The sequence below is a fragment of the Oenanthe melanoleuca genome, chromosome 1 (assembly GCF_029582105.1).
Source record: "Oenanthe melanoleuca isolate GR-GAL-2019-014 chromosome 1, OMel1.0, whole genome shotgun sequence".
Lineage (NCBI taxonomy): Eukaryota > Metazoa > Chordata > Aves > Passeriformes > Muscicapidae > Oenanthe > Oenanthe melanoleuca.
In genome coordinates this window covers 47,584,532-47,608,744 of record NC_079333.1, presented here as the reverse complement: position 1 = coordinate 47,608,744, position 24,213 = coordinate 47,584,532, and the positions used below count along the sequence as shown (strand labels likewise).

The 24,213-nt window shown below is 43.3% G+C and overlaps 1 protein-coding gene across 1 annotated transcript in view; it reads left to right on the top strand.

The window, feature by feature from the left end:
• LOC130259361 (stAR-related lipid transfer protein 13-like) overlaps positions 1-16,973 on the top strand; it is a 283,596-nt gene extending 266,623 nt beyond the window's left edge. The window contains 7 exon segments of the mRNA XM_056503592.1: positions 2,868-3,066; positions 6,164-6,371; positions 7,251-7,365; positions 8,141-8,362; positions 10,306-10,523; positions 13,597-13,773; positions 14,119-16,973. Coding sequence (XP_056359567.1) covers positions 2,868-3,066; positions 6,164-6,371; positions 7,251-7,365; positions 8,141-8,362; positions 10,306-10,523; positions 13,597-13,773; positions 14,119-14,236 — 1,257 coding nt within the window. The 3' untranslated portion in view covers positions 14,237-16,973.
• Positions 16,974-24,213: the final 7,240 nt, after the last annotated feature.

The window sequence follows — 24,213 nt, the reverse complement described above, 5'->3', positions numbered from 1 at the left end:
CCTGTAGTGGTCAGACCTTAACATCTCACTCCACAGTGTCAAAAGTGAGGTGAGATGAGTTCTGCCAACCATATGTAGTGCAGGAGCTGAGGGGCGGGATGAACAGCTTGTCAGAAATTTATTAAGGGAGGATGAAAGGGAAAGATGCATAGAGGCAAGTGGAAGTGATATATTCAGGAGCTGACATGCCTGGTTGCCACGGTGCTCATCTGGGTTTGTGTTCTGGGAGAGCCAGTGTAGGAAGAAAAGTGATGCAGCAAGCCTGGAATTACTGATGAGATTGGAAGAGGAAACACCCAAGTAAGAGGAGCAGGAGATGTAAGGATAGGGATGGGCTTGTCAGCTAAGAAGCAGAGCAAGAGGAAGAAAGAGAAGAGAGAGTATTAATTGGGAAGAATGTAAAAGGGAGTATAAAAGAGAAAGAAAAAGCAGAAAGATTTGAGGCAGTTAAAATTTGCTTGAAGTCTCAGACAGCTATCTGCTCCATTTGTGTTTACAGGCTGAGGAGCATCTGTGAGGGGCAATTTCAATTCAGCTTTGGTTTCTTCTTGGAGTGAAATTGGGAAAATACTGAATTTAAAAAAAATAGAGGAAAAGTACAAATTGGGATCCTTTAAAATATCTTTTCACCAAAAACCTTTCTAGGCAAAAACACTACAGGTAGTTCAGCTTCTCTGCTTTACAATTACTCCCTTTGTTCCTATGTAATTCAAAGTCTCCTAATACATGGGCAGACACCAGTCTCCCCCATCATCCTGTCTCTTCTGTGTGCTGCAGAAGGTGGGCTAGAGTTCAGAACAGGTGTCAGAGCTTCTACTGCACACACTTGGTAAAGCTGAGGTTGCTCTAAACCACTGCAAGGTCTGGCTCTTGCCACTGAAATATCTAAACTGGCATGAGAAGCCTCACATTAGAATATGTAATTCGGTTTGATTTGTGAAATAGAAACTGTTTTGCCTTTTCCAACTTCATCTTTTTTTTCTGTCATGCATCATATGTCTGCTTGTGGGGAAGATGATCCACACAGCATAAGGATATTAAAGAGATTGGGCCAGACTAACCTCTGGATTTTTGGATCCTTTTTACTTACAGAACAAGTCTGTAATAATGCATAACAGAGCCTAAAATATCTTTTTCTATTGAGTAGATAACTCTTTTAATTAATTATTATTTTTTCTATTAATTAAAAAAAAAAAGAAATAGGAGTTTGGATAAATGTCTTTAAACCGAGATCAAGAGTAGTAGATTGGTGTGCAGCAGGAGATTGCATGGGTGAGATTTGACATCTGACCTCTCAAATCAGACTTAGCTGGAAGTTTTTAATGGTTGTTTATACCAGCAAGGACACTTTCCATCAAAAGGAGAAAACTGAGCCTCTGCTCTGACATTTATCTACCACAGGCCAAAACTTTATTTTTTGAACAGAATTAGCAAGTCTGCCTTCTTCATCTTCAGCCCTCATTTCTAAGAGGAAAAAGCATTTAAAAAGAAGAGAAAGGGAAAGGGAAAACCAGATGAAAAGATGCTCTTTCTTGTATGCTCTCATCAGGAAGAACAGCAGAGCTTCACTTGGGATCAGAAGTACAGAACAGAGGGCACACTCCAGTTCTTTATTTCCCATACATAAATTTAGCTCTCAAATGACATCAATAAGAAGACATAAAAGAGCTGCCTCACAGCCAGTCTGGAGCAGGGATTCATCTCCATATAAGTAATGAAATAAATATACTCCCTCACAGAGCTGTGATCTATGTAATTAGTGTCATTAATGTGCAAGTCCTAAACACCCTCCAGGTGAGCATGGGAGGTGTTCTAGAGAGAGGAGGGTCCTCTGAACTCTGTGCTGCTTCTTACTCAGAACTAAAGGGGAGAGGGCCAGAAGGCATTATTCCTGCTTTCCATAAGGAATTCCATTATTACTGTTTGTTGATGCATGTTCCATGCAGGAAGCTGCATGGATCACCAGTGAGACAGCAATCACAGAGGAACAAGGGTATATAATTCCCAACTGGAAATGTGCCTTTTCCATAGGTCTCTTTCAATGTTTCACCTTTTTTCCCCCTGCAAAACTGAAGGGAAGCAGTATTAACACTCCCAAATGAAACACTGTAAACTCACTTGGGAATAAATAATGTGGTTGAGGCCCAGGAATTCACCCCAGGGGAAATTCCTCGGGTGGAGAAGGACAAGAAAGGGCAGCCCTGCCTCGAAGGCATCATCTGAAGAATTACCACTTCCTTTCAAAATAGAAAGCAAACAGGATAAAAATGCATCTTAGTGACACTGCACAAGTAATCCCTCTGTGGCCCCCACTTTAGAACTGGACTTTTCAGTGGGATTTGGGAGAACTCTTGGAAGCAGAGAGCATGAAAGGGAAAAAATAGATTTTTTTCTTGACTTTAAAGCACTACCAGGAGGTACTTATCTTTTGCCACAGCATTTATTACTTAGCTAATATTTTCTTGTTAGTCTTCAAAATATATACCCAAATAAACAGGGGCCAGATTCTCAGCTGGAGTAAATCAGCAGACAGTCACCCAAGCCAAGCAAGCCAGGCTGATTTATATCAGCAGAGCGTCTTGCTTAAACTTCTCAGGCAGCAGAGAAACCACAAGGCACTCTGAACCCTCTCTCTAGGATGGGACAGAGAGCAGCAGCATTATTAACCCCTGCATTCCTGCTTGCCCACGAGAATTGTGGGACTATCAATTGCATTCACACATTTTCCTCTGTCTTGCCTAGAGTGAATAAGCAACCCAAGCTTTGGTCATGTTTAAAGTCCCCATGTATAAATAAATGTATATAGCACATATATATTCTTCAGGTGCCATTTTCCCTTTTACCAACCCGATGTGGTGCATCCTTAGGTGGGTTTGTTTCGGAAATCTGGAGTGAAATCCCGAATCCAGGCCCTGCGGCAGATGAACGAGAGCTCCCCAGAAAACGTCAGCTATGAGGACCAGTCAGCCTACGACGTGGCTGACATGGTCAAGCAATTCTTCAGGGACTTGCCAGAGCCTCTCCTCACAAGTAAACTAGGAGAGACTTTTCTGCACATCTATCAATGTAAGTTGATATTTCTACATATTTCTGTCATTATAAACAATTAGAAGTTGTTACGTATTGTATAGTAATATACTGTAAATAATTTTGGCATGTTAACACTGGACAGGTTTCTTTCTGCTGGCCTTTGAGATATAAAAACCCCTCTGCCCTCAAAATCTTTCACTAACAGGTCTTTAGAACCACCTAAATGTTTCAGTGTCAAATTAAATGGAAAGACAAATGTTCATACCAGCCTCACAATCAGAAAGAAGACCGAAGAACAGGCTGCTGGACATAAAAAGCATGAAGACTCATATTTTTGCCAGATTTCTTTAAACTGTGGGCCCATTTCATGCACTTGTATCTCAACTTAAGTGAGTCTTCTGGGCATGGAGAAGTGGTACTTGACCATGACAATAGGTGTCTCTGTAGACCTCTTCCTTGCTGTGACTTCTGATTATTTGTTTTTTCATGATGGTCAATAAAATGTACAGGAAAAAAACGAGCTGTGTTCATGTAGATCATAAGGTCTATATGAAGAAGTAATGGAGAAAGAAAGAAACCAGGGGATTTCTTCTTTTCTTTCCAGCATTAGCAACCTTCAGAAAAATCTGAGACTCAGATGCATCAGAATAATGAAAGTCCCTGTGAATCAGGAAATGACTGTGTATCTCTTCTCCAGACTGAGGGAGAAATAAACAGTGAGGAAAGCACTGAACAGCCAGAGGAATTAGAGTTTTTTCCCTGACAATGTCCATTATGAGGGCCAGTCAGCCAGCACTCTGGCAGATGCAGCCAGCCTAAGCCAAATAATTGGAAGCACTAAAGAGAAGTGTGTCTAGTCTTTCCACTTGCAGACATTTCAGCTGCCAAAACAATAGAAAGCCATTTTAAAGCACTGTATAATCCCAGTGCTTAAGAATCTCAGATACTTCCGTCGCTTCCCTCTACTGTAAAAATCTGTCTGTGGCTCGCAGTCACTGATGAATTTACCATCACAGTGTCTGTAGCTGGTAGAGAAAGCTGGGATTCTGCATGTGAGAGACAGCACTGCAAATAAATTTAGTGGGTTTGGCTGTACGTGGTGTCTTGGGACATAAGTTAACTGCAGGAGTTGGTGCCTAGCCCTGGACCATCATTTCCCCTTCTTCTTTCCTGCTCACAAGTTATCTGCCTGCACACACATTAATAAGCTTGTCCAGAAAAGCAACAGGAATTTCAGCTGCTAATAAAATGGCAGTCACAATCATTTCCATGAGGAGGAGGCCAAGGAGAAGATTATCCACTACAAGGACATGCTCTACATATCCTTGGAAACAAATCACCTTTAAACTATTGCTTGATGAAAATTTGGGGATGTCCCCTCTTTGCACAGAGACTGCAAGTAAATTACTCCCTTGCTAAAGAGAGACATGGCAGATCCCAATGGCATTGCATAAGCAGGTCTGTAGCCAGAAGGGCTCCCCTTTTCCAAGACATGAGGCTGAATGGGGAAACATTGATACCAGCCAACAAAAAATGTGAAAAGAGGCAGGGGCTGACTCTGTAATGTCTGCATGGTGCTGCAGTGGGAAGTCTGAAAACATCCCTTTACACTGGTCAGAGGGGGAAAGAATTAGCTAGGAAAGATGTTCTCAAAATGCACCAGGAGTTAAAGGATTTCAGACAGACTTGAGGATGAGTCTCTTTAAACCAAGGTAGGAACAAGAAAAGATGGGCTCTGTAGACACTGGAAAATATTGTTTGGATTAAGAATGAGTAGCAGGGTTTTTTTTTCCACATCACCAACAACAAATATATTTTTCTGTTTCAGAAAGTACTGACAAAACTCCTTTTACAGAATGAAAAATGTGGGAAATTTCTGGGATACCAATAGTATTTCATAATATCTGCAATTAAACTAATCTCTAACTGAGATTTTTTCTTGTCCTTTGTTCTGTTTAACAGAACATTGTTAATGTGAAGTTAGGAAGGGTTTTTCCCCCTCCTAGTGTATTTGCAGGGGATTTCTGATTTTCTGGGACCCACTGAAGATATTTTTCATGTATCCAAGACCTTTTTAATACATCCAGAATGACTTGAATTGCTGTAACACATAGGATTTGGGATGAGATTATTAGTTTAGTAGTCTTTATGGCATAGCATTGATGAAACTTTCTCAATTTTCCTAAAACTCCCAGTTGTTTAATGTTTACCTGTAACTTGAAGCATTGGCTGATCTTCTGCTTCATGTACCAGACCCACCAGAGCAACAATAAAGGGGAGGGACTACCAGGAGGTGTTGTGGGGAAAAAAAGACACATTGCATGGATTTAGCAAAGGCTCTGACTTCTCAGAAAAACCTGGCCTTGCTGTTTTCAGAAACTTTAGAAGTATTGAGCTGTGTTCATTTTGTCATTCACATCTGAAAGCTTTTAAAATAAAGTGCTTGTACAAGGCTAGCGGTCAAAACTTAAAAGCTGGCTGTTCCCTCTACTGTAAATCTGCTTCTGTTCTTCTTCCATTCAATTATAGAGAGTATGCAATACCCAGAGGAGGACTCAAAATCCAAACTGAGAGAACTTAAGGTAGTTTTAGAAATTAATCTGTCTGAGGTGTTATTTCAGCATATCCACTACTTCTTCCATTAAACTCTTCTATGGTTTAGGACACAAATGTAAGTGTTCCCAAAGCTTCCCTAAAACTTTTAAACTTCTGTCTTGCCAGGGGACAAAGAAAACCAGGAAAATACCATTTAAAGCTATGAGTGTTGAGTACAATTTTCCCTTCTGTAACTTTAAGTGAAGTCCAGTGTCTTTCTTGGGAGCAGCTTTCCCAAGAAACAGAGAAACGCCAAACACTGGCGAGGGAAGCTGTGCTTTGTGGAGGAGCAAAACCCAGCTCTCCAGAAGCCAGATGATCTTTTCCCCTTGGTCTCCTGTCATCTGCCTCTTCCCAGAGCCATCACTAAGGTCGGGAAAGACCTCTGTGAGTCAACCATTAACCTAACACTGCCAGGTCCAGCATCGGCGCGGTTTCTGAGCGCTCGAGGGCACTGTGAATGTCTGTGGTACTTTATCTTTCTGGCTCCTTATCTTTCTCCCAACTGACCCCCTGACCGTCACTTGCTCGTCCCCAGATGTCCCCAAGGAGCAGCGGCTGCAGGCAGTGCAGGCAGCCATCATGCTCATGGCTGATGAGAACAGGGAGGTTCTGCAGACTCTGCTCTGCTTCCTCAGCGACGTCACCTCCGTGGAGGAAAATCAGATGACTCCCATGAACATCGCTGTTTGTCTGGCCCCTTCCCTCTTCCATCTCAACATAGTGAAGAAAGAAAGCTCCCCAAGGTATGTTTTTTTTCTCAGCATTATAAATAGTCACATCCTGAATATGGAGTGATGCTTTCAGTGGTATGCAGGACAAACTTTTCCAAACCATCTGCTTTCCAGCACACATTAAACAGGGCATGGCTTCAATAAGAGGGGAAAACCCCTGCTGCAGAGCCAGAAGCACACTTGTTTTCACAAGCCCAACAGGCATTTCTGGTTGTCTGTTGTGAATATGCGGTGCCTGCTTTCCATGTGGAATTTTCAATGGGGCACTAGTGAGTTTTGCATGAGTAATGTTGACTTCTGTAAAGGAAAAGGGGTTGATTTTTCTCTGGTTGAAGTCAAAGATTAACTATGCTTTAAACGGTGGATTTTCAATGAGTGTTTTTTTTCACTTTCAATTTACTGTCTACATTCTGCCATTTGGGAAACAGGGTTTACTTCAGGCCACATTAAAATTGTAACATGGTGAGTGTAGACTAAACAGGGCATAGCCCAGCTAAACATTAGTGGTCCCTCTTGACTTTTTTCCCTCCCACCTGGTTCAGGATACACTGAGATTCTTGGTCAAGTACATGTATAACCCTTGTCTGAACAAGGGCTTTAAGCAATAACAATGTAAACCACTTTACATCATGTCTGTTAAAAATCCATTTCAAAATGTGCAACACATCATGCAGGATACACATAACCTTTCCTGCTTTTACCTTTGGCTGAGCAATATTTTAGGTAAACATTTTTCCTTTAAAAAAGTCCCAACGGTTTGAGCAGTCTTGCTGATAAATAGAAAATAAAGATAGGGGGGTTTTCTCTCTGATGTTGGGAATATCCTGCTGCTTTTTGCTTTCATATTAAAAAGATTCAGCTCTTTACCTGAGATACTGAATTCAATTACAGAGTAATACAGAAAAAATATGCAACAGGGAAGCCAGATCAGAAGGACCTCAGTGAAAACCTGGCAGCTACTCAGGGACTTGCTCACATGATAATGGAATGCAACAAACTTTTTGAGGTGAGTGAGAAACTCAAACAGCATTATTCATGGGCATATAATGCAGCACGCTTTGAAGTATTTATGTTTATGCTTATATTTTCTGTTTTGTGTTAGCTCAGAGATTGGTGCCTCTCTTACTTGTAAACTTGCTTCATCCAAAGTTTATTTATCTCATTTCTTTATGGCAGATCCCTTTTAGTATTCAAAAGATGCAGGGTAATTATTCTGTGACAGTCTTCAACCCAAACCACTGGATTAGGAAATTTTAGTCTAATTCAAATCAAAATCTGCTTTAAAAAAAGCAGTAAAAAGTGTAAAATTTTATTACAATGCTTTTAAAGCCTCAATGAAACTTATTCATCTTAAAAATAATTGCTTATACATTTTACTTCTTTGTGTCATGCAATAAAGTAAAAATCACATAGAAAGCTGCAATCATCCCTGCAGCTGCTTACACTGCAGCTGGAGGAGAGCAAATGCTCATATCTTGTTTCCCCAGAAGCACAAGGCAATATTTCTGAGGGCTAAAGGACTAACAGTGGTGTATTGGCATCCATTTGAACAGTCTAACAGGGCTCTGCACAAGCAGTGCTGTTCTGAGCCATGGGCTGTTTCATTAGACTACTTTGATGTTTCATCTTGCATAAAGACAGAATTTGGTGTGCATTTTACAGATCACAGGCTTGTCCAGTCAGATGCTGAATGGTCCATCAGCCTAGAAACATATTGTCTTCAGGAAAAGTTCTCAGCCCGAGATTTTCCCTGTGTGTTTTCCCTCCCTTCTGTGGCACAGGTCCCACACGAGATGATCACCCAATCCCGAAACTCCTATGTTGATGCAGAAGTGCATTCTCCTACCTTGGATGAGCTTGGGAAACAAGTGGATGAGGAAGGAGGGAACTATCAGATGTACCTGGAAACTCTCATGCAGAATCTCCAGAAAGAAGCAAAAGAGAAATTCAAAGGATGGGTCACATGCTCCAGTGTAGAGAACACAGAACTCGCCTACAAAAAGGTAATTTGGGGGGGATATGAAAGAAGCAGCAAGGAAACCAAAGCAAAATGCAGCTCAGCTATGGGGCACCCTGGCATGTTTCATGATAAAACTCACACCATTCTTTCTGGCAAGGCACTCTTCAATTATTATTTTTAAAAAGATTACTAAAAACAGTTACAAATGTAATATAATAGTGATTCATGTATGAGATTCCAGAAAAAGGCACACAAAGCAAGCTGGGGTCTCCAAAACAGATCAAGTGATACAGCAAACAACACAACCAGAGAGTGAGCTGAGATGTTAAAAAACAGAGAATATTACCTGGGCAAGCTCTTTGACTGGGGGACATGAAAAGTTTCTGATCAGTTCGTGATGTTTGTTAGCAGTTTGGAGAACACAGGTAGAATATAGGTAATTACAAAACTTCTTCAGGCTCTCCTATGCTTTTTTAAGCAGGCCAGCTTTGTCCCTGATCCTTTTGCCCTTTTTTCATGTGTGTTTTTGATGCTGCAGCTTTTATTAAAATTTCTGAATTTGTTTTAGGTTCCATCACTTTTTCAGGGAAAGCCAGACCTCTGCAGTGAGGCAGAGGGTGCTGCAGGCTCCCTGCAGAGAGTGGAGTTCAGAGCTGTTGGAAATTCAATAGCAAAGCAGAGGTCTCCAAACCAGCAGCAGCCAGCAAGAGGACAGGATGGATTAGGGGTGGGTGACATTAATTAGGCAGGAGAAGAGCACTGGGAGGAATGTGAGATCAGGATGGTGAGGGGGCAGGAGGCAGCATTACCCCAGCTTGGGAAAGTGCAATCCCTCTCTCAGGGCAAAGAAATTGCAGTTACTGTGTTTTGTTGCCAGGTTCTGTGAGTGGCCTCTCCAGGGAGGGTCTGTGAGAGGCTGAGGACAGAGTAACAGGGCTCAGGTGGGAGCAAGATGTTGGAGATGGGAGAGAGGAATTGATGCTTGTACTGCCATGGTCAAGGACCTGTGAGACTGCAGAGGGGATTGGGAATGTGGGGCTCCAGGGCAGGGGAAATGGGGAACTGAAAACTTCGGGGAGAAGGAATTACAACAACATGAAATAATTTAAAGTGGGAGGTGTGGAAGGTGGGTTTCTGGGGAAACAGTCCTGGGTCTGTGGGAGGTACTAGACGTTTCCAAAGTACTAACATTGGTATATGAGAATGGCAGGGTAGGGAAGGGTTAGAAAAGTAGGGCTTGCAAGATCCAGTGATTACAGTTAACTCACTTACTGCCTGAAACAGGACCCCTGAAACCATGCAGAAAAGCTGTATGTGCAATCTAGGACATTCACCTCGTGCATAGCCCAGCACTTTCTGCTCCCCTTTCTGTAAGCTGTGGTGGTGTTTCAAGAAACAGGATCTGTGAGCAAGGAGGAGTTAGCAATCAGTCTGTGCTCTTTGAAAGGTGTTTTCCCAATACCACCCTTGCAGCTATTTTGAGGAGCAAACATCTGTGTATCTGGCATATAACTGAATCAATGTATGTTCTCCCCCAGAATTAACCAGGAGGGTTAATGGACCCTCAGTGCCAGGGAGTGTATAAGATTGCCTAAGGTAGTTGCTTTATTTCAGCCCAGGATTTCAGTCTCTCATCTCTTTTTACTTCTGCAGACACATATTCATCATTACACTTAGGATGTTTGGACTTGGAAAATTCTTGGAAAACTGTCTGTCGCACCAGACGTAATGCAGAACCTCACTGGCACTATGGGAACTAGTCCAGATGTATTCTGTTGTGAGAGCAGAGTAATGAATCACTTCAGCTTTCCATCCAGGACTAAGAGAGCAGCAGCAATAGCAATAATAGTAATTGATTAGCAGGGGAAAATAAATGTTCGTGAGCTGAGGTCAGACACACACATTGGGATTTTGTCCTCAGTTATCATCTGCTGGACATAGGCATATAAATTCTCAGGGTTTGTGTTCTTGGTCACTTCTCTCCAGGTTGGGGATGGGAACCCACTAAGGCTTTGGAAAGCCTCAGTTGAAGTTGAAGCCCCCCCTTCAGTTGTCCTGAACCGAGTGCTGAGGGAACGTCACCTCTGGGACGAGGACTTCTTGCAGTGGAAGGTGGTGGAGAGCTTGGACAAGCAGACAGAAGTTTACCAGTATGTTTTGAACAGCATGGCTCCTCACCCTGTCCGGGACTTTGTCATTCTCAGGTAAGCTGGGGGTGGTTCTCTGGTACCTTTGCCTCCTGTAGCACATAAAGGAAGATCTGGACTTCTCTCAGCCTTCACATCTTTGTAATTGCTCTCCAGGAACTCTGCTGGGCAGCAGTGTTGATTTCTCAAACTGAATTAGTCACACACCTAGAGCATGCTGACCTTTTCTCTGATGTAATTTGAGCAGCACATACTCCTGAGGCCATAAATATCATTTCTTCCTCAGAACAGATGTCTGATAATAGCTGCACTTCTCTCAGCTTTGTTTGTTGTCAAAACAGTGCAAATAGAACCCAGTTGTTTTTTACGCTGCTTTTGCTGTTCTCTGGGGAATGTTTGATGTTTAAGAGCCAAATGTTTAGAAGAGAAGATTGTGGTACTTTTAAGCTAAGGCTGTTATGCAGTGTCTATATAAGTTATTATCCTAAATTTTCAGCTGGAGTCTTTGTAAATGAAGAAATGCTGATCCATAAAAGTCCTAGTGTGGAAATGAAGAGAAAGAGGCAGTAGATTTGTACTCTCTCTTCCAGGGGATGACTTCTCTCAAATAAATGTATAGCTGTGTATCAATATTCCACTTTCAATCCCAGTTCTGCCATTGTCTATCTGTCTGTACAGGACAGTCAAAAAAAAACCCTCTTATGCACCTTCTGTCTTTGAAATCCTGGCCTGTGCTTGCTAGGAGCTATTGTGGAGCTGCTGACATATTTCACTTACAGGGTCAGTCCTACAGTTATTTCTTTCAGGATGATTTTGTGCATTTCCATTTTTGGTCCCTGCTTTCTTTGATTGAAATGATGTGCTGGAGAAATACAAAGCAGTTTTGACAAAGGAAGAAGTCCAGGGAGTCAGAATTGTATTAAAGGGAATGAAGAATGAAGGAAAAAGATGAGGCAAATAAAATGTAATTACAAAAGTACATCCCTTTTATGAACTTTAGTAGTCTCTTAAAGGATGACAACATGCATATGGTATAAGGGAAGAATTATTGGAACTCTTAGGGAGAGATTTAAAAGATGCTTTCTGTAACCAATGCTCCCATTACTTTATTTCCTTTGCCTTCCCACAGTATGCTCGGCTAAATTAACTATTTTATAATCAAATATACATTATATGTTTTATATAATTACATGTCTATCATTATTTTATAAATAATCTTCTTCTATAACGTCATTAGAGTGAGCCAGTGATAAATCTGGCCCTCTGCATGGCACCAAGAAGATGGTCTGCGAGCGGCGGGGAGGTTCTGATGGCCATAATTTGGTCCTCTCATTTGCCACTGAGTTCACTATTAGCTTTTGTGGTGGTTTATGTTCTCTAAAGACCTGCTGTGCAGTCACATCAGTTAAAGGCAAATCCTGCTATTCAGCTCTCATTCTTTTCACTAACCCAGGCAGAATGACCCCCAAGGACTGAAATACATATCATAAAAATGAATCCTGGTGGGTTCTTAAGGGCTGAAAACAGCCATCAGGCAGATCTGTCAGGTTCTGTTGTTTATCTCTTTTGACTGATATCATTAAGTCTAGAGCAAGGTTAGCCAGCAATACCACAGTCAAGTTGATACCTTATGATTGGTGGGAAGTGAACAGTGAAATTATAATACGCCTCTGGGGACATGAATAAATATATTTTAACAGATGGCAATTCTCTCCTTCTCAGTCAAACTTTGGGCTGTGAAAGGATCAACTTAGTTGTTCCCTTTTTTTTTCAATGTGACAGTCATAACAAGGGGATTAGGCTCCCTAGAGAAGACTCTGATGGTAAGAGGAGAGGGGAAATGTTTCATATGCCTGGGATATGACACAGCTCTCAGCTGTCCTGCACAGGCAACACTTTTATTAAAGAATCCACAAGTGTTTAATGTTCATTAAGTGTGACAGCATTTTGGTGAGTTAGGTGCCATGCCTGATTTTACTACTGTAAGGCATTTAAAGAACTACTGAAACTGGCCCAAATCCATATGACTGGGAACAGGAAACATAAGTCTTCTGAAATCTCTGGAATAGAGAACTTTCCACTTTCCAAATGGCCCAGGTAGTGCTGGGTAGTTACCAAAATGAGTGGGCTCATCTAAACACTGTGCAAGCACCCACAGGAGGTGGTTCAGCAGTTCTCATACTGGATCTCAGCTGTGATTTCCTTCTCCCATGTGTTCCATCTGCCAAGATAGCTCATCAATTTTATTAATGCCCAGGCACATGTAAAACCTTCAGGTCAGTATTTTCCTGCAGTGTCTTGAATAACAGCTCAGTTTCATGTAAGAAAAATGCAGAATGTTAAAATTATCTGCTGAAGTCCAAACTTCAACAGTCCTTGAAAGCAGCTTACCTGCTAAAATATGATACTTCCCAAGGAAGCATAATCCCTGTCTCAGACAATCCACAGCAAGATGATGCATGTTGCACAGCACAGTGGGAATTTCTCATTTCTTCCCACAGCATAGGAAAGAGCACAGACCTACCCTCTGAGATTCAGTGCAGATGAGAAAGATGTGAGACACAAGGTAGAGAATGCTTACAGAAACAACAAAAAAATGTTAAGTATTAATCTCTGGGTATCTTGAACTTGGTGGAAAACTTCTCCAGCATGTAAGAGAGGCTAGAAACTTGGGAGAGGAAAGAAATGGAAGGACATTTTGTTTTTAATTCAGACACCCTTGATTGAGGATTTCTGCTGTACTAAACTGCATTTCTTGTTCTGTAAGCTTGCATGGGTGCAATGCACAGTTTCAGCTTTTGCTGGATGGCTTATCATCGGTCTTTGTCCTTTCCAAAACTTTTGTCAACAGCAAAAGGCTCTATCATGCCCTATAATACTAGTGGCTACAAAATACTCCTGTGGAGAAGCCAAACTTCTCCACCTGGAGCCCCATAGATGGGTGCCCATTCCACATCAGGGTCAGACTGCCAGCTGGGGAACATGAAACTGCACCAGGGACTCCTAGGACAGTCCACTGGCATTGCAGGCAGCAAGGATAGGCAGAGAAGCAAATCTCAGTTCTGGTTCTTACTCATGTGCCCCAAAGTTTCATTGCTAATGTGATTCCATCTTGCATCCATTCCTGCAGGACATGGAGGACAGATCTACCCAAGGGGATGTGCATGCTGGTTGCCACCTCTGTGGAGCATGAAGAGGCTCCTCTCATGGGAGCTGTGCGAGCCATTGTCATGGACTCCCAGTACTTGATAGAGCCCTGTGGCTCAGGAAAAGCCAGGCTGACCCACATCTGCAGGATTGACCTAAAGTAAGTATCCCACCTGCACAAAGTAATGTCCATTCAGCAGGACAAAACCCTCCAGCTCAGGGAGGGGAGATGCTGGGAACAGAAAGCATGGTTAGGGTAGCTTTGCTGCTTTGGAGTTTTCCTGCAGTCTTTTCTCCACGCACTGTTAGGACATGATCTTAGAAATAGAATGTGATTATTTGATTACTGCAAGGGAGAACTTCAGAGTACACTTAAAAAGACAAGTATTTGAATCTCCAGCACCACCATGGGCAGTGGGAAGCAGGAAGCATGGCAAGCACGTTTCTGTGGGGCATGTTTCTTGAGTACTTGAGTTTCTCAATAATTCTCTTTTCATTTCTTCAGAGGACATTCCCCAGAGTGGTACAACAAAGGCTTTGGACATCTGTGTGCAGCAGAAGTTGCCAGGATCAGAAACTCATTTCAACCTCTGATTGCTGAGGGACCAGAAACAAAAATCTGAGGAAGTATTCCTGGGAGCATGTGAGCATAAATCAGGTCTGGCAGGGAACAGGTATACTGAAGGCAAAGGTCTTATTTAAGCTGCAGAAATCTGACCAGACCAGGGGTCTGTACAAAGCTGAAAAAGGAGTTTGATAGGAAAGTTCTTCTATTCTGGAGACTTCACCTTCCCCCCCTCCCTCATATCCACTCTGTATTAATTTTGATTATTGAACTAAACATTTCTTCAGAGAGCTTTTATTACTTTAAAAACAGATTATTGCCATTACTTGTATGTTATGTAACTCTGTTATTTAAAGGCTTCTAAGAAGCATATTTTAATTGTAAATAAATAATGTACAGTATGTATATATTTATCTATATTCTATCTATCTATATATATATGTATATGTATATGTATAAATTAATTATTTTGTATATAACTCAGTGCAAATCACTTGCATCAGTTGGACCTTAAGTGGATCTGTCACTTGTTTCTTAGTGTGTCACTGCTACATAAGCTGTGTTTGCTGTTATCACAGGGCTACCAGGCATAATTCGTGTGATAACAAATGCCTGTTCTCAAATATGTTTTGTGTTTGTGTGTGCTATGAGAAGGTACCTAGAAATAGATGTAGGAAGAACTACAGGAACTAAGGAAGAAGGAGGTTACAGTGCATTTAAAAATAATGAGAAGGGAATCAGTCTCACCAAATAAAATACATGGAGATGCATCTGAGACAGACATTATGGAGGCCATTTATGTTCAGCTGCAGAATTGTGACTTTTAGTAGAGGGTGTTGAAACCTTACCTGTTGCCTTAATGACTGGTGTCTGTCAGTAGAGAACCTCACTGTGTGCAGTGTTCCAGGAAACTGCTCATCCTCAGACAGCACAAGGTAATGCTGTGTGTCCTGAGATGGCTGAAATCAGACTGGTAACTTATTAAGATGTAAATTACTTATTTTTTGTAAGCATTCTGCCTAGGTTCTGAGTGTTTCTGCGTTCTTTCCTTCTCCCATAGAGATGGCTAATCCAAAGCAGGTTTTCCACATCCAGTGGACACAAAGACATGCAGATGAACACCATGCCTTTTAATATTCTTACTATACAAATAACTGTGCTTTTTTAAGATTTTAAATACATCTTGGATATTTAAAATAGTAATAAATGCTATTCTTGGAAAGATTGTTTTTATAGTAACAGCAAGCATTTTCATCTTATATTGCACTGATCTGCATGATCCCACCTCTGGAGGCATTGGTGGGAGCAGGATTAGGACTATGAGGAGTAGGAGCCATTTAAGCCTATTATATAATTTCATTTTCAGGGACCTATTATTTTGCTAATGGAAGAATGCTTTAAAAGTAATAATAATAATAATGTGTCGACATTGCCTTTGAGGCAGGGTTCCATTTTGTTTTTAACTAACCTACGATCAAAATGTTATTACATCTATGACTCAATAAGAATGTACAAGCCTGTTAATACTGTTCTTCATTAATCACTTTTGTTCACTTAGACCTTATTTATTGCTGCATAAACCAGTAGAGTCACTCACAGCCAGTGTTTCAGCTCAGTCCTTCCAACAAAATCCAGAAAGATTAGTATGAGGTCGATTAAGCAGGATGCATTTCCTATGTGAAACTACAGCTTTGTGGCCCAATTCAGTGAATGAGGAAATCTCTTCACAGCCAGAGCTCTGAGCATTCCCCAGGTGTGGGAGCTGTGCAGAGGACTGTGTGTGGTGGCAGCTACTAGAGCATGACCCACGTGCCATCCTGCACACACAGGGACAGCCCTGTGAGCTGAGGAGGCACCTGTGGGAGCTCAGGGGGGACAGGGTGACCCAAGGTGACCCACAGGGCTCCAGCCTGTCCCTGTGAAGGAGCAGGACTCCGAAAAGCCACTGTCATCTTCACCCATGAGCTGTGCCACTCATGTTTGGTTGTGCAAAGGATCAGGGATGTTGGCTGCCTGGGAGCTCCTGCCTCAAGTCCATGGCCAACAATAGTTGCAATGTGCAATTATCACGAGCTTTAAGTCCTGCAGACAGGGGAGCACTCACAGGGCTGTTATGTGGCTGTAGTGGGGTCTGGCAGTCACCTGCTGGCTGCAGGGCACCAGCACTGCCCAGCCTCAGCCTTCCCAGGAGCAAACAGTGCCTCCCCAGCTGGGAATGCCATTCCAGAAAGCAGCACCTCCTCCCAAACTCCCGTGGCCACGGCAGCAGATTTCATGCCGGCTGTTTTCCAAAACATGAGCAATTAGAGTACTTCTGCTACATTAGTTTACATAAATAAATACAGCAGTGCCTCAGCATTAACAGGCACAGAATTTCTAGGCCTGGGAATGGCAGTGTCTGGCAAGAAATAGTGTATTAAGGAAAAGAAGGGAAAGCCTGGACAGTGTTTTTATCCTGTCTCACAAGTCATTGCTCAGCTGGAAGAGGCCCTGTGCCCCTGCCACCCTTAGCAAGGCAGGGTTGTTTTCCTGCCCTTGCAGAAGCTCTGTCGTGAGCTTCTGGCATCTCCAAGCCATGTATTGCTGAAATAAGACTTCTTCAAAATGCACATTATGCCATGTCTACCATTCAGCTACCACAGTATTTTGTATTGTTACATGCTACATTATGATAATTGCATTTTTAAATGTTATACTCATATCAATACCTCATATTTTTACCTCATCTGTTGGTATCAGTCATTAGTTGTAAATAAATAATTTCAGAGTTGAATAAATTTGCATACACTAAAGAATCATGTTTCTTTGTCTTCTTTTTTCATCCACTGGCTCAAGAAATGCTGCATTTAAGCCCTTGATTTCTTTATTGCAACCTACTATACAGTTAACTGTTCTGGTGTGGGACTTCAGTAATGACTGCAGGTTCAAAATTATACTGTTGTCCATTATACTTATGCATACATGAGCTTCATAGCAAAGATTATGTTTTCCAAATTCAGCCATGTTTCTGCATCTATGTTCTTGTTTACATCTAGGTTCACAGGAGTGACTAGAGCTGGGAGGATGAGTGCTGGCATCAGGCATCACATCATCAGGCATCAGCCATCCCAAATCCATCAAGCCATTGCAAAAGAGTAAAAGGTGCAGTGGCATGACTCATTTTTGTGGTTTGTCTTACACATTCTACAGATGGATGAAATGTTCCTTTGGATAGGTGTTGTGGTATAACCCCAGCTGGCAACTAAGAACCACTCTCTATCCCACCACCTGGATTATTGTATTATTATTTGTAATAATTATTGTTATAATTGCTATTATTATTAACAACAACAACAACAACGAGGGGATAAAAAAGAGAAGAATAAAATGCAAGAAACTCAAATGATGCACAATGCAGTTGCTCACCACCCAGTAACCAATGCCCAGCCTATCTCTGAACAGCAATTGTCCCCCCTAGCAAATTCCCCCAGTTTATGTACTGGTCATGATGCTCAGCATGGAATATCAGGTCAGCTGTCCTGGCCATGCTCCCTTCCAGCTTCTTGTGCAGCTCCTCACTGGCAGAGCATGGGAAACTGAAAAGTCCTTGATTTAGGGTGAGAACTACTTAACAGTAACAAAAAAATCCCTGTGTTACCAACATTATTCCCATAGTGAATCCAAACACAGCACTACATCAGCTTTTGAAAGAAAATTCACTCTGCAGCTGTATGCAAGTCATGTGCCTATATCCCTCCAACTCTCCCTTGACTTACTAAAAACAGAGTCAGCTACGAGACATCATCTAGGAGGGGATAAGCCTCTATGTCCCACCATTCAGAGAAAGCTCTGTATAAAATTTTGGATTGAAAGGGAACTTTTTTCCAGTTGTCTGTCATGGCAGAGATGGTCAGCTGTGCAAGTCCATTCTTTGTTGCAAAAAATGCACTCTCATTCCTATTTCTCCCACCCACCTGCAGCAATGTCAGGGCAGTCAGGCTGTCTTAGCCCTAACAGAACTGATGTTTCAGCTCCTGGTATGCACAGACTTTATAGTGTTGAATTCTTGGGGGCCCATCCTCTCTACAACACCTTGCAGGAGTCACCAGCAGGGCAATCCCTCTGATGCATTTACACTGCAGAAGAAGAGGATTTTGGCAGGCCTAAGAGGTGCTGCTCTCCAAAGTGGCTGGTAGTTGTTAGACAAAAGCACAGGCTGAGCAGCCTGAGATGACTGTGAAAATATTGGAATAACTACCCAGAAGATTTCTAGGGCCTGCCAATCAGATAGAAGAGGATGAAAACACGTACTGCTGCTCCAGCTCAGTCATGATGTGAAAACGCTGGGGAGTGAATGCAGACCTTGCCAGACAGAAAGCAGCATGACCCACTCACAATCCCATGGGAATTCAGCATGATCATGTCATGGAATCCCTGCCAGATGTGTGTCAGCCACAGCTGCATATGGGGTTCATTTGGATGGGTGCTAGACCAGGCAGACTGTTGCCAAAATTCAGTTACACATCAGGGTGTGACAGGACCAGGAATACAAGGCATCAAGCCACAGATTCATAACAAGGTAGGTGTTTGGATTTTCCTAAAATATACATTTTAAATTGTGACCCTCAATATCCTGGGCACTCAGCAATACAATGTAGAAAGCCAGCAAGTTCCCCAGAGCAGCAATGGATGCAGAGGAGAGCCCACTGTGTAACAGCAGACTGCCCTGCTCCATTGTGCAAGACTGCTCAGCAAACACAAGGACGTGTGGAACTCAAGGGCAAAGGCAGGACAGAGCAGTGAGTCCTGGTTAATGAGTAAATGACAGAGAAAATGTCACAATGCTACAAAGAACTGTTTGCCTCTCCTACATAGGCTGATATTGGGTAGGTCTCACACATTTGAGATCCCCTCCCTAATACATGGCACGTCCCAGACACCAGAGCCTCTATGCTTCTGATGAAGGTCAGCATCTCTTGTAGAAAAAGTAACCTGGACACTTAGCTCCTTCCACCCCTTCAACTCTGAAACAAGGATTCTATAACAAGGATTCTATCTCGACACTTTAGTACCGACCCCCCACAGGTAGTTATTTTCCACTGCCCGAGCCCAGTCCTTGAGCCCAGCATGTCCTCTGCTCCACTCAGTCCCTGCATGCCTGCCTGCAGGCTGGGCTCCAGACTGCACCTGCTCAGGAGGACACAGTCTTTAGGGCAGGGTGACCATGGCCAGGTGCTCAGTGGTCCCATCTCCAGCTGCAACGGAGAGTCAGGCGTGGCCAGCCTGCCAGGGCTTGAGTACAGAATGTTCTGTGTCCCTCAACAGGGACAAAACTCCAGAGCAAGAGACATCACTTCTGCTTCTCTTCAGGAAGGCCAGAGCACTAAAATAGCCATAAACCTCAGTCCTGTTGCAATGACAAGCTGGGGCTTTTGATCCTCTCCCAGGGACGAGAATCCTGCGAGATGGAGAGGCTAAAGCAGCAAACTGTTCTCTGCCTTGAGCAGACTCAAACTGCAGTGTGCAGGTCCTCAGCAGTTTGCAAGGGGACAGAATGAGCTCCTGGCTGTGCTGGTGCTTCAACAAGAGAATAAATACCTGGTTCTGCTGCAAGAGCAGCTGCATGGAGATCTGCTGGCAGCCAGCTACAGGATTACAGTTTATTTCTTAATCAAAATGCTCAATTCTGTAAAAGACACAAGGGAAACTCAGCCTAAAACTACAGATTCTGCTCTATCTCCTGCTCATAGCAGCCCCAAGATAGACACATGGCCACAAACAGGGCCAGCATTTACTGCAGCGAGGATTAGCAACAGCTTGCGATTTATGGGAGCAAATTAGCTGCAGGGCCATCTGTCCTTCCCCAGGCCACTGGCCTGCTCCTTGCTGGAATGGCTGCTGTTCCTTGAGAGGATGTGTATCGAATTACTTACTATTTTTTTTTTTTTTTTTTTTTTTTTTAATTAAATAAACGTGGGAACCACAGGTGGTGGAGCAGAGGACAGTAACCCTCTCAGCAGCAGCATCTGCAGGCCAGCAGTGCCCCAGCACGGGTGTGGGACAGATGCTGGCTGAGGGCAGCCTGACCCCCAGACCCACCCAGGGTCTGCCAGCCCATGTGGCCACCCCACTGCTCCCTGCTAACAGCAGCCAGGTTTGCTCCTCATGGCAGCAGGACATGAAGCACTACAGCTGCTCTGGCTTGACAACAAACAGCGAGTCCTTCTTTTGCCTCCAGACTGTTTCAGTTTAGAGACTTACCACGGGCCTAGACCAGAGCAGGAAGTTTTTACCAATACCAAAAACCCATGCCTGTGCCTCACTGCTGGCCAACCAGCAGGAGAAAGGAGCCCACCATGGCCAAAGTGTAAAGCACTCTGGGTTCACGGCTGCTCTGGTATTTTGCCCAGTGTTGTTTGGTGCCCAGCAGGACAGGAACTCAGAACTGGACCTAAGAAGAGAAAGTACAGGTTTTTAATTATTTAGCCTGGATTTCTCTTTCCCTGAAGAGTCATGTCCCTTTTCTCCCAGCCCAGGGAGGAGGGATCACACAAGCGCCCTAGCCAGGCTCCCAGAACTGGACTCAACGCCATCTGTTGCTTTGCAAAAGAGGCCAAAAAAGGGTTTAGGGAAAACTTCCCACTGTTCAGTACTTGGGGATCCCCAGTGAGCAATAGGGCTGCTGGTCAGGAAGGACAAACTCTGCTGCTGCAGATGCACTGATGCAGTATTGGCAGCAATGCCCACATGCAGGGGACATCAACAGCTTCCTCTGTGGCCATGGGACACCCAGAACACCATTTCAGAACCAGTTTTTGTCCCTCTTTCTTGTTTCCTACAAGTCTGGGGAGCCCAAGCCAGCTGCCCACTAGAACAGAATGGATGCTCAGCTTTGCCAACAGGGAACTCACCCACCTCATCATGGAGAGAGCCACTACCTGTGTTTTAATTACATCCTCTTCCCAAACACTGAACCGTCCCCCATGCACAAGCATCATCTTGGATGGGGGCCATGCTGCTTTCCAGCCTTTTTAACCTATGGTTGTCCTCATGTCCCTCTCTCCACAGCCAAGGAGGTGCCAGGATGCTTGTACAGTGCTGGGCAATGACATTCATCTCACTGTTGAAACCACCAGGACAGCGATGGAAAAGCTTGTGATTATTATCAATAAAAATTTTAAAAAAAGGTTTCAAATTATGAAAAATTAAAAGGGTATCACTGGGTTAAGCCAAAATGTTACAATATGGCCTCCCTGGCTCCCAATATATTTTGCCCTGGGCAACCTTTTCCAGCAATGGCTGGTATTTATCAGCAAAAAGATACAGTTATTGCATTTGGGTTTTTCAAATAATTGAGTAATTTAATCTTTTAAGTGCCTCTGAGATCACTCGCTGTAATTAAAGACAGAAGATGAATGACTGAAGAACAAGAGCATTGGAGGACTTTAAAAATGAACATGCCCTTGACTGCATCTCCTGTTCATTTATGTAACGATGATCCCACATTAATATGACTAAACAGATAAAAGGAGAAAATAATAAGAGCTTGGTTGCATTATTTTTCTTCCAGCCCAATAATAATATATCATCAGCCAGAGGAATGTGCCTGTGAATACCAAGCAGGAGCAACCACGTGCTGCCTGGAGCAGGACCCCGCCGCCTCCTGCTGTGAGGTGCAAGGAAAGGCAATATCCGCTCATGGATCCCGCAGCAATGTGGCAGATAAATGAGTTACAAATGTCTATAAAATTCACAAACTTGCATCAGAAGTGGACTTAAAAGCTCAGCAAGTGCTGGGAGAGGCAGCTGCAACACTGGCAGTTTCCTTTATGAGCATTTGTTTTCTTAGCTTTCAGAAATAAGACCCATCTAATCCTAGTGGAGGGGGGAGGCAGAAGGCTTGCTGCAAAGTGAAAACTATCGACAAAGAATCTGTAAGGCCTATAAATGGCATTTTGCCTTGTAAGTAAGCTATATGTCTTGACATACCTCTGTCAAACCTCATATTTATAGCTCCCCATTTCATAGCCCAAGTGTACATAAACATGTGCCCAAAGGGGGAAGGAGGGGTGATGAGAGAGCTGGGGCTCGCTCTGCTCCATTCCTCACACAGCACTAAGTGCCTGGGCCATGCATGTCCCAGACTGGAGAGCAGCAGCCTTGCACCCCTCAAGGCATCCTCCAGGCTGCCCAGAGAGGCTGCAGCCTGCTGGGAAGCCCTCCTCACCCTCTTGCTCCCCTGCCTTTCCTGGCAGGGCACCCGATGGCCTCCAGCTCAACTGCACTATTGCCAGACTACAAAACTTTGTCACCTCGTAAAACTTTACAGCGCAGGTAGTTTATACCATTACACCTCTTGAACTGAACACTCAGCCAATTCACAGTTTCCTCTGGTGGGAGGAAAACCAGATTGCTTGGGTCAGGTGTTGTGTTTGTGCAGCCCTGCTGGTTTACAGAGCTGCTGAGAGCCTTTTACAGAGCCCTGAATCCACAAGACAGCGATGCACTGGCCAGCTCAGTGCTGAGAGCCAAACCACCATTTCAGCCAGCATCTCACCAGGACATGCCATTGGCCCTGCTTTCCTCCAGGCCCAGCACATCCCACTTGGGAGCTGTTGCTCCAGCTTGGAAATGCACTTCATAAACCACAGCCCCAAGGGAAGCTTTGGCTTGGAAGCTCCTTAGAACCAAACAGGTGGGACTCAGAAGTCCCTACCAAGGTGCTCTCCTCCCCTGCCATAAAAAACATCAGAGAGAAGTCCATCATACACCCTAGATTACAGGGGAAATGTTAGAACTCAGCCTTCTGCATGAAAAATACAAATAAACAACAAGAATAAACCCCCCCCCCCCCCAATAAAAACCCCGAAACACCTGAAGTTTTGTGTGTTACTCTTAGTAAGGAAGAAACCATTTCCACTAACACAAAAGAACTAAAGTCAAAACAAATTTGCAGCATTTAGAAAACATCACTGCTGTAATTCCTACTGCTTTGCTCAGTGCTGGTGACTGAGCAACCCTCCTGTACCTCAGACTCCCATGGGTCCCCTGGGACTTGGGCCAGATTTGGATGACCTCAGGAGAGCTGGGATCAGATAATGAGGCTTCACCATGTTGTGAGTAATCCTTGTGACAAGAAAAAGTCTTCTGACAGTTAAATTCCTCACGTAGGAGGTGTATCATTGAAGGGGGTATATCACTGAGGGAGAAATATGGGAAATATGGAAAAAAAATTATTTTTAACAAAGAATATTCGAAGTCATATGGCCCATCTCCACACAAGGGGACTGCTCAGTCAGCTACCAGGATAAGGAACTTGAATATCTGCTTGTGCCTATGGCTTTTCTGCCCTACCTCATTAGTATTTTCCCTGGCTTCTCTCTCCCTCACTGGTGTTTTTGCTACTCCTTCAGAAACACAGAAAGCATCACAAAATAATAGCCAGTGAAATGTCAGCACCCACAAGCTGTCCTGGCTGCTGTTATTTCAACTTTCTGATTTCTTAAAAATCTTAGTTTTTCTCAGAACTGCTTGACAGTGGTGTTTCTGTTCAACTCATGAAGCAAAGTAAAAGGCTCTGATACATTGGGCACTGACACTCTCTTCTCACCTCATTAGTCCCTTTTTCCAAACTCTTATAAATGGTGGGCTTAACAAGAAGGGTGGGCTTAACAAGCCTGCACCAGCATAGCCATGAGAGGGATGAGGAAGGGTGGTTTGGCAATTCATGAGTGGCACATCAAAGACAGGAAGAGCTTTCCCTTTCCTTTTCCATGCCTCTTTTTCTTGGCTTTGCTTGAGCAAAGAAGGAACAGGATTGAACTTTCCTTGCCAAAGCTGAAGTCTGGCACCTAGAATTGACTTCTTCACCCTGAAAAAGGGAATTTTCACCTCAGCAGTCTCTGCAAGCAGAATGAACAGATCAAGTTTTCTAAACAACTTGAAAGCAAGATCTGCAATGCAAGGAAAAAAGGGCAAGTTGTGTGTTTAGACATGCTGAAACTTGTATGGTCCCTGTTCCATCCATTGGGTTTGTCCCATTCTACTCCCACTTCC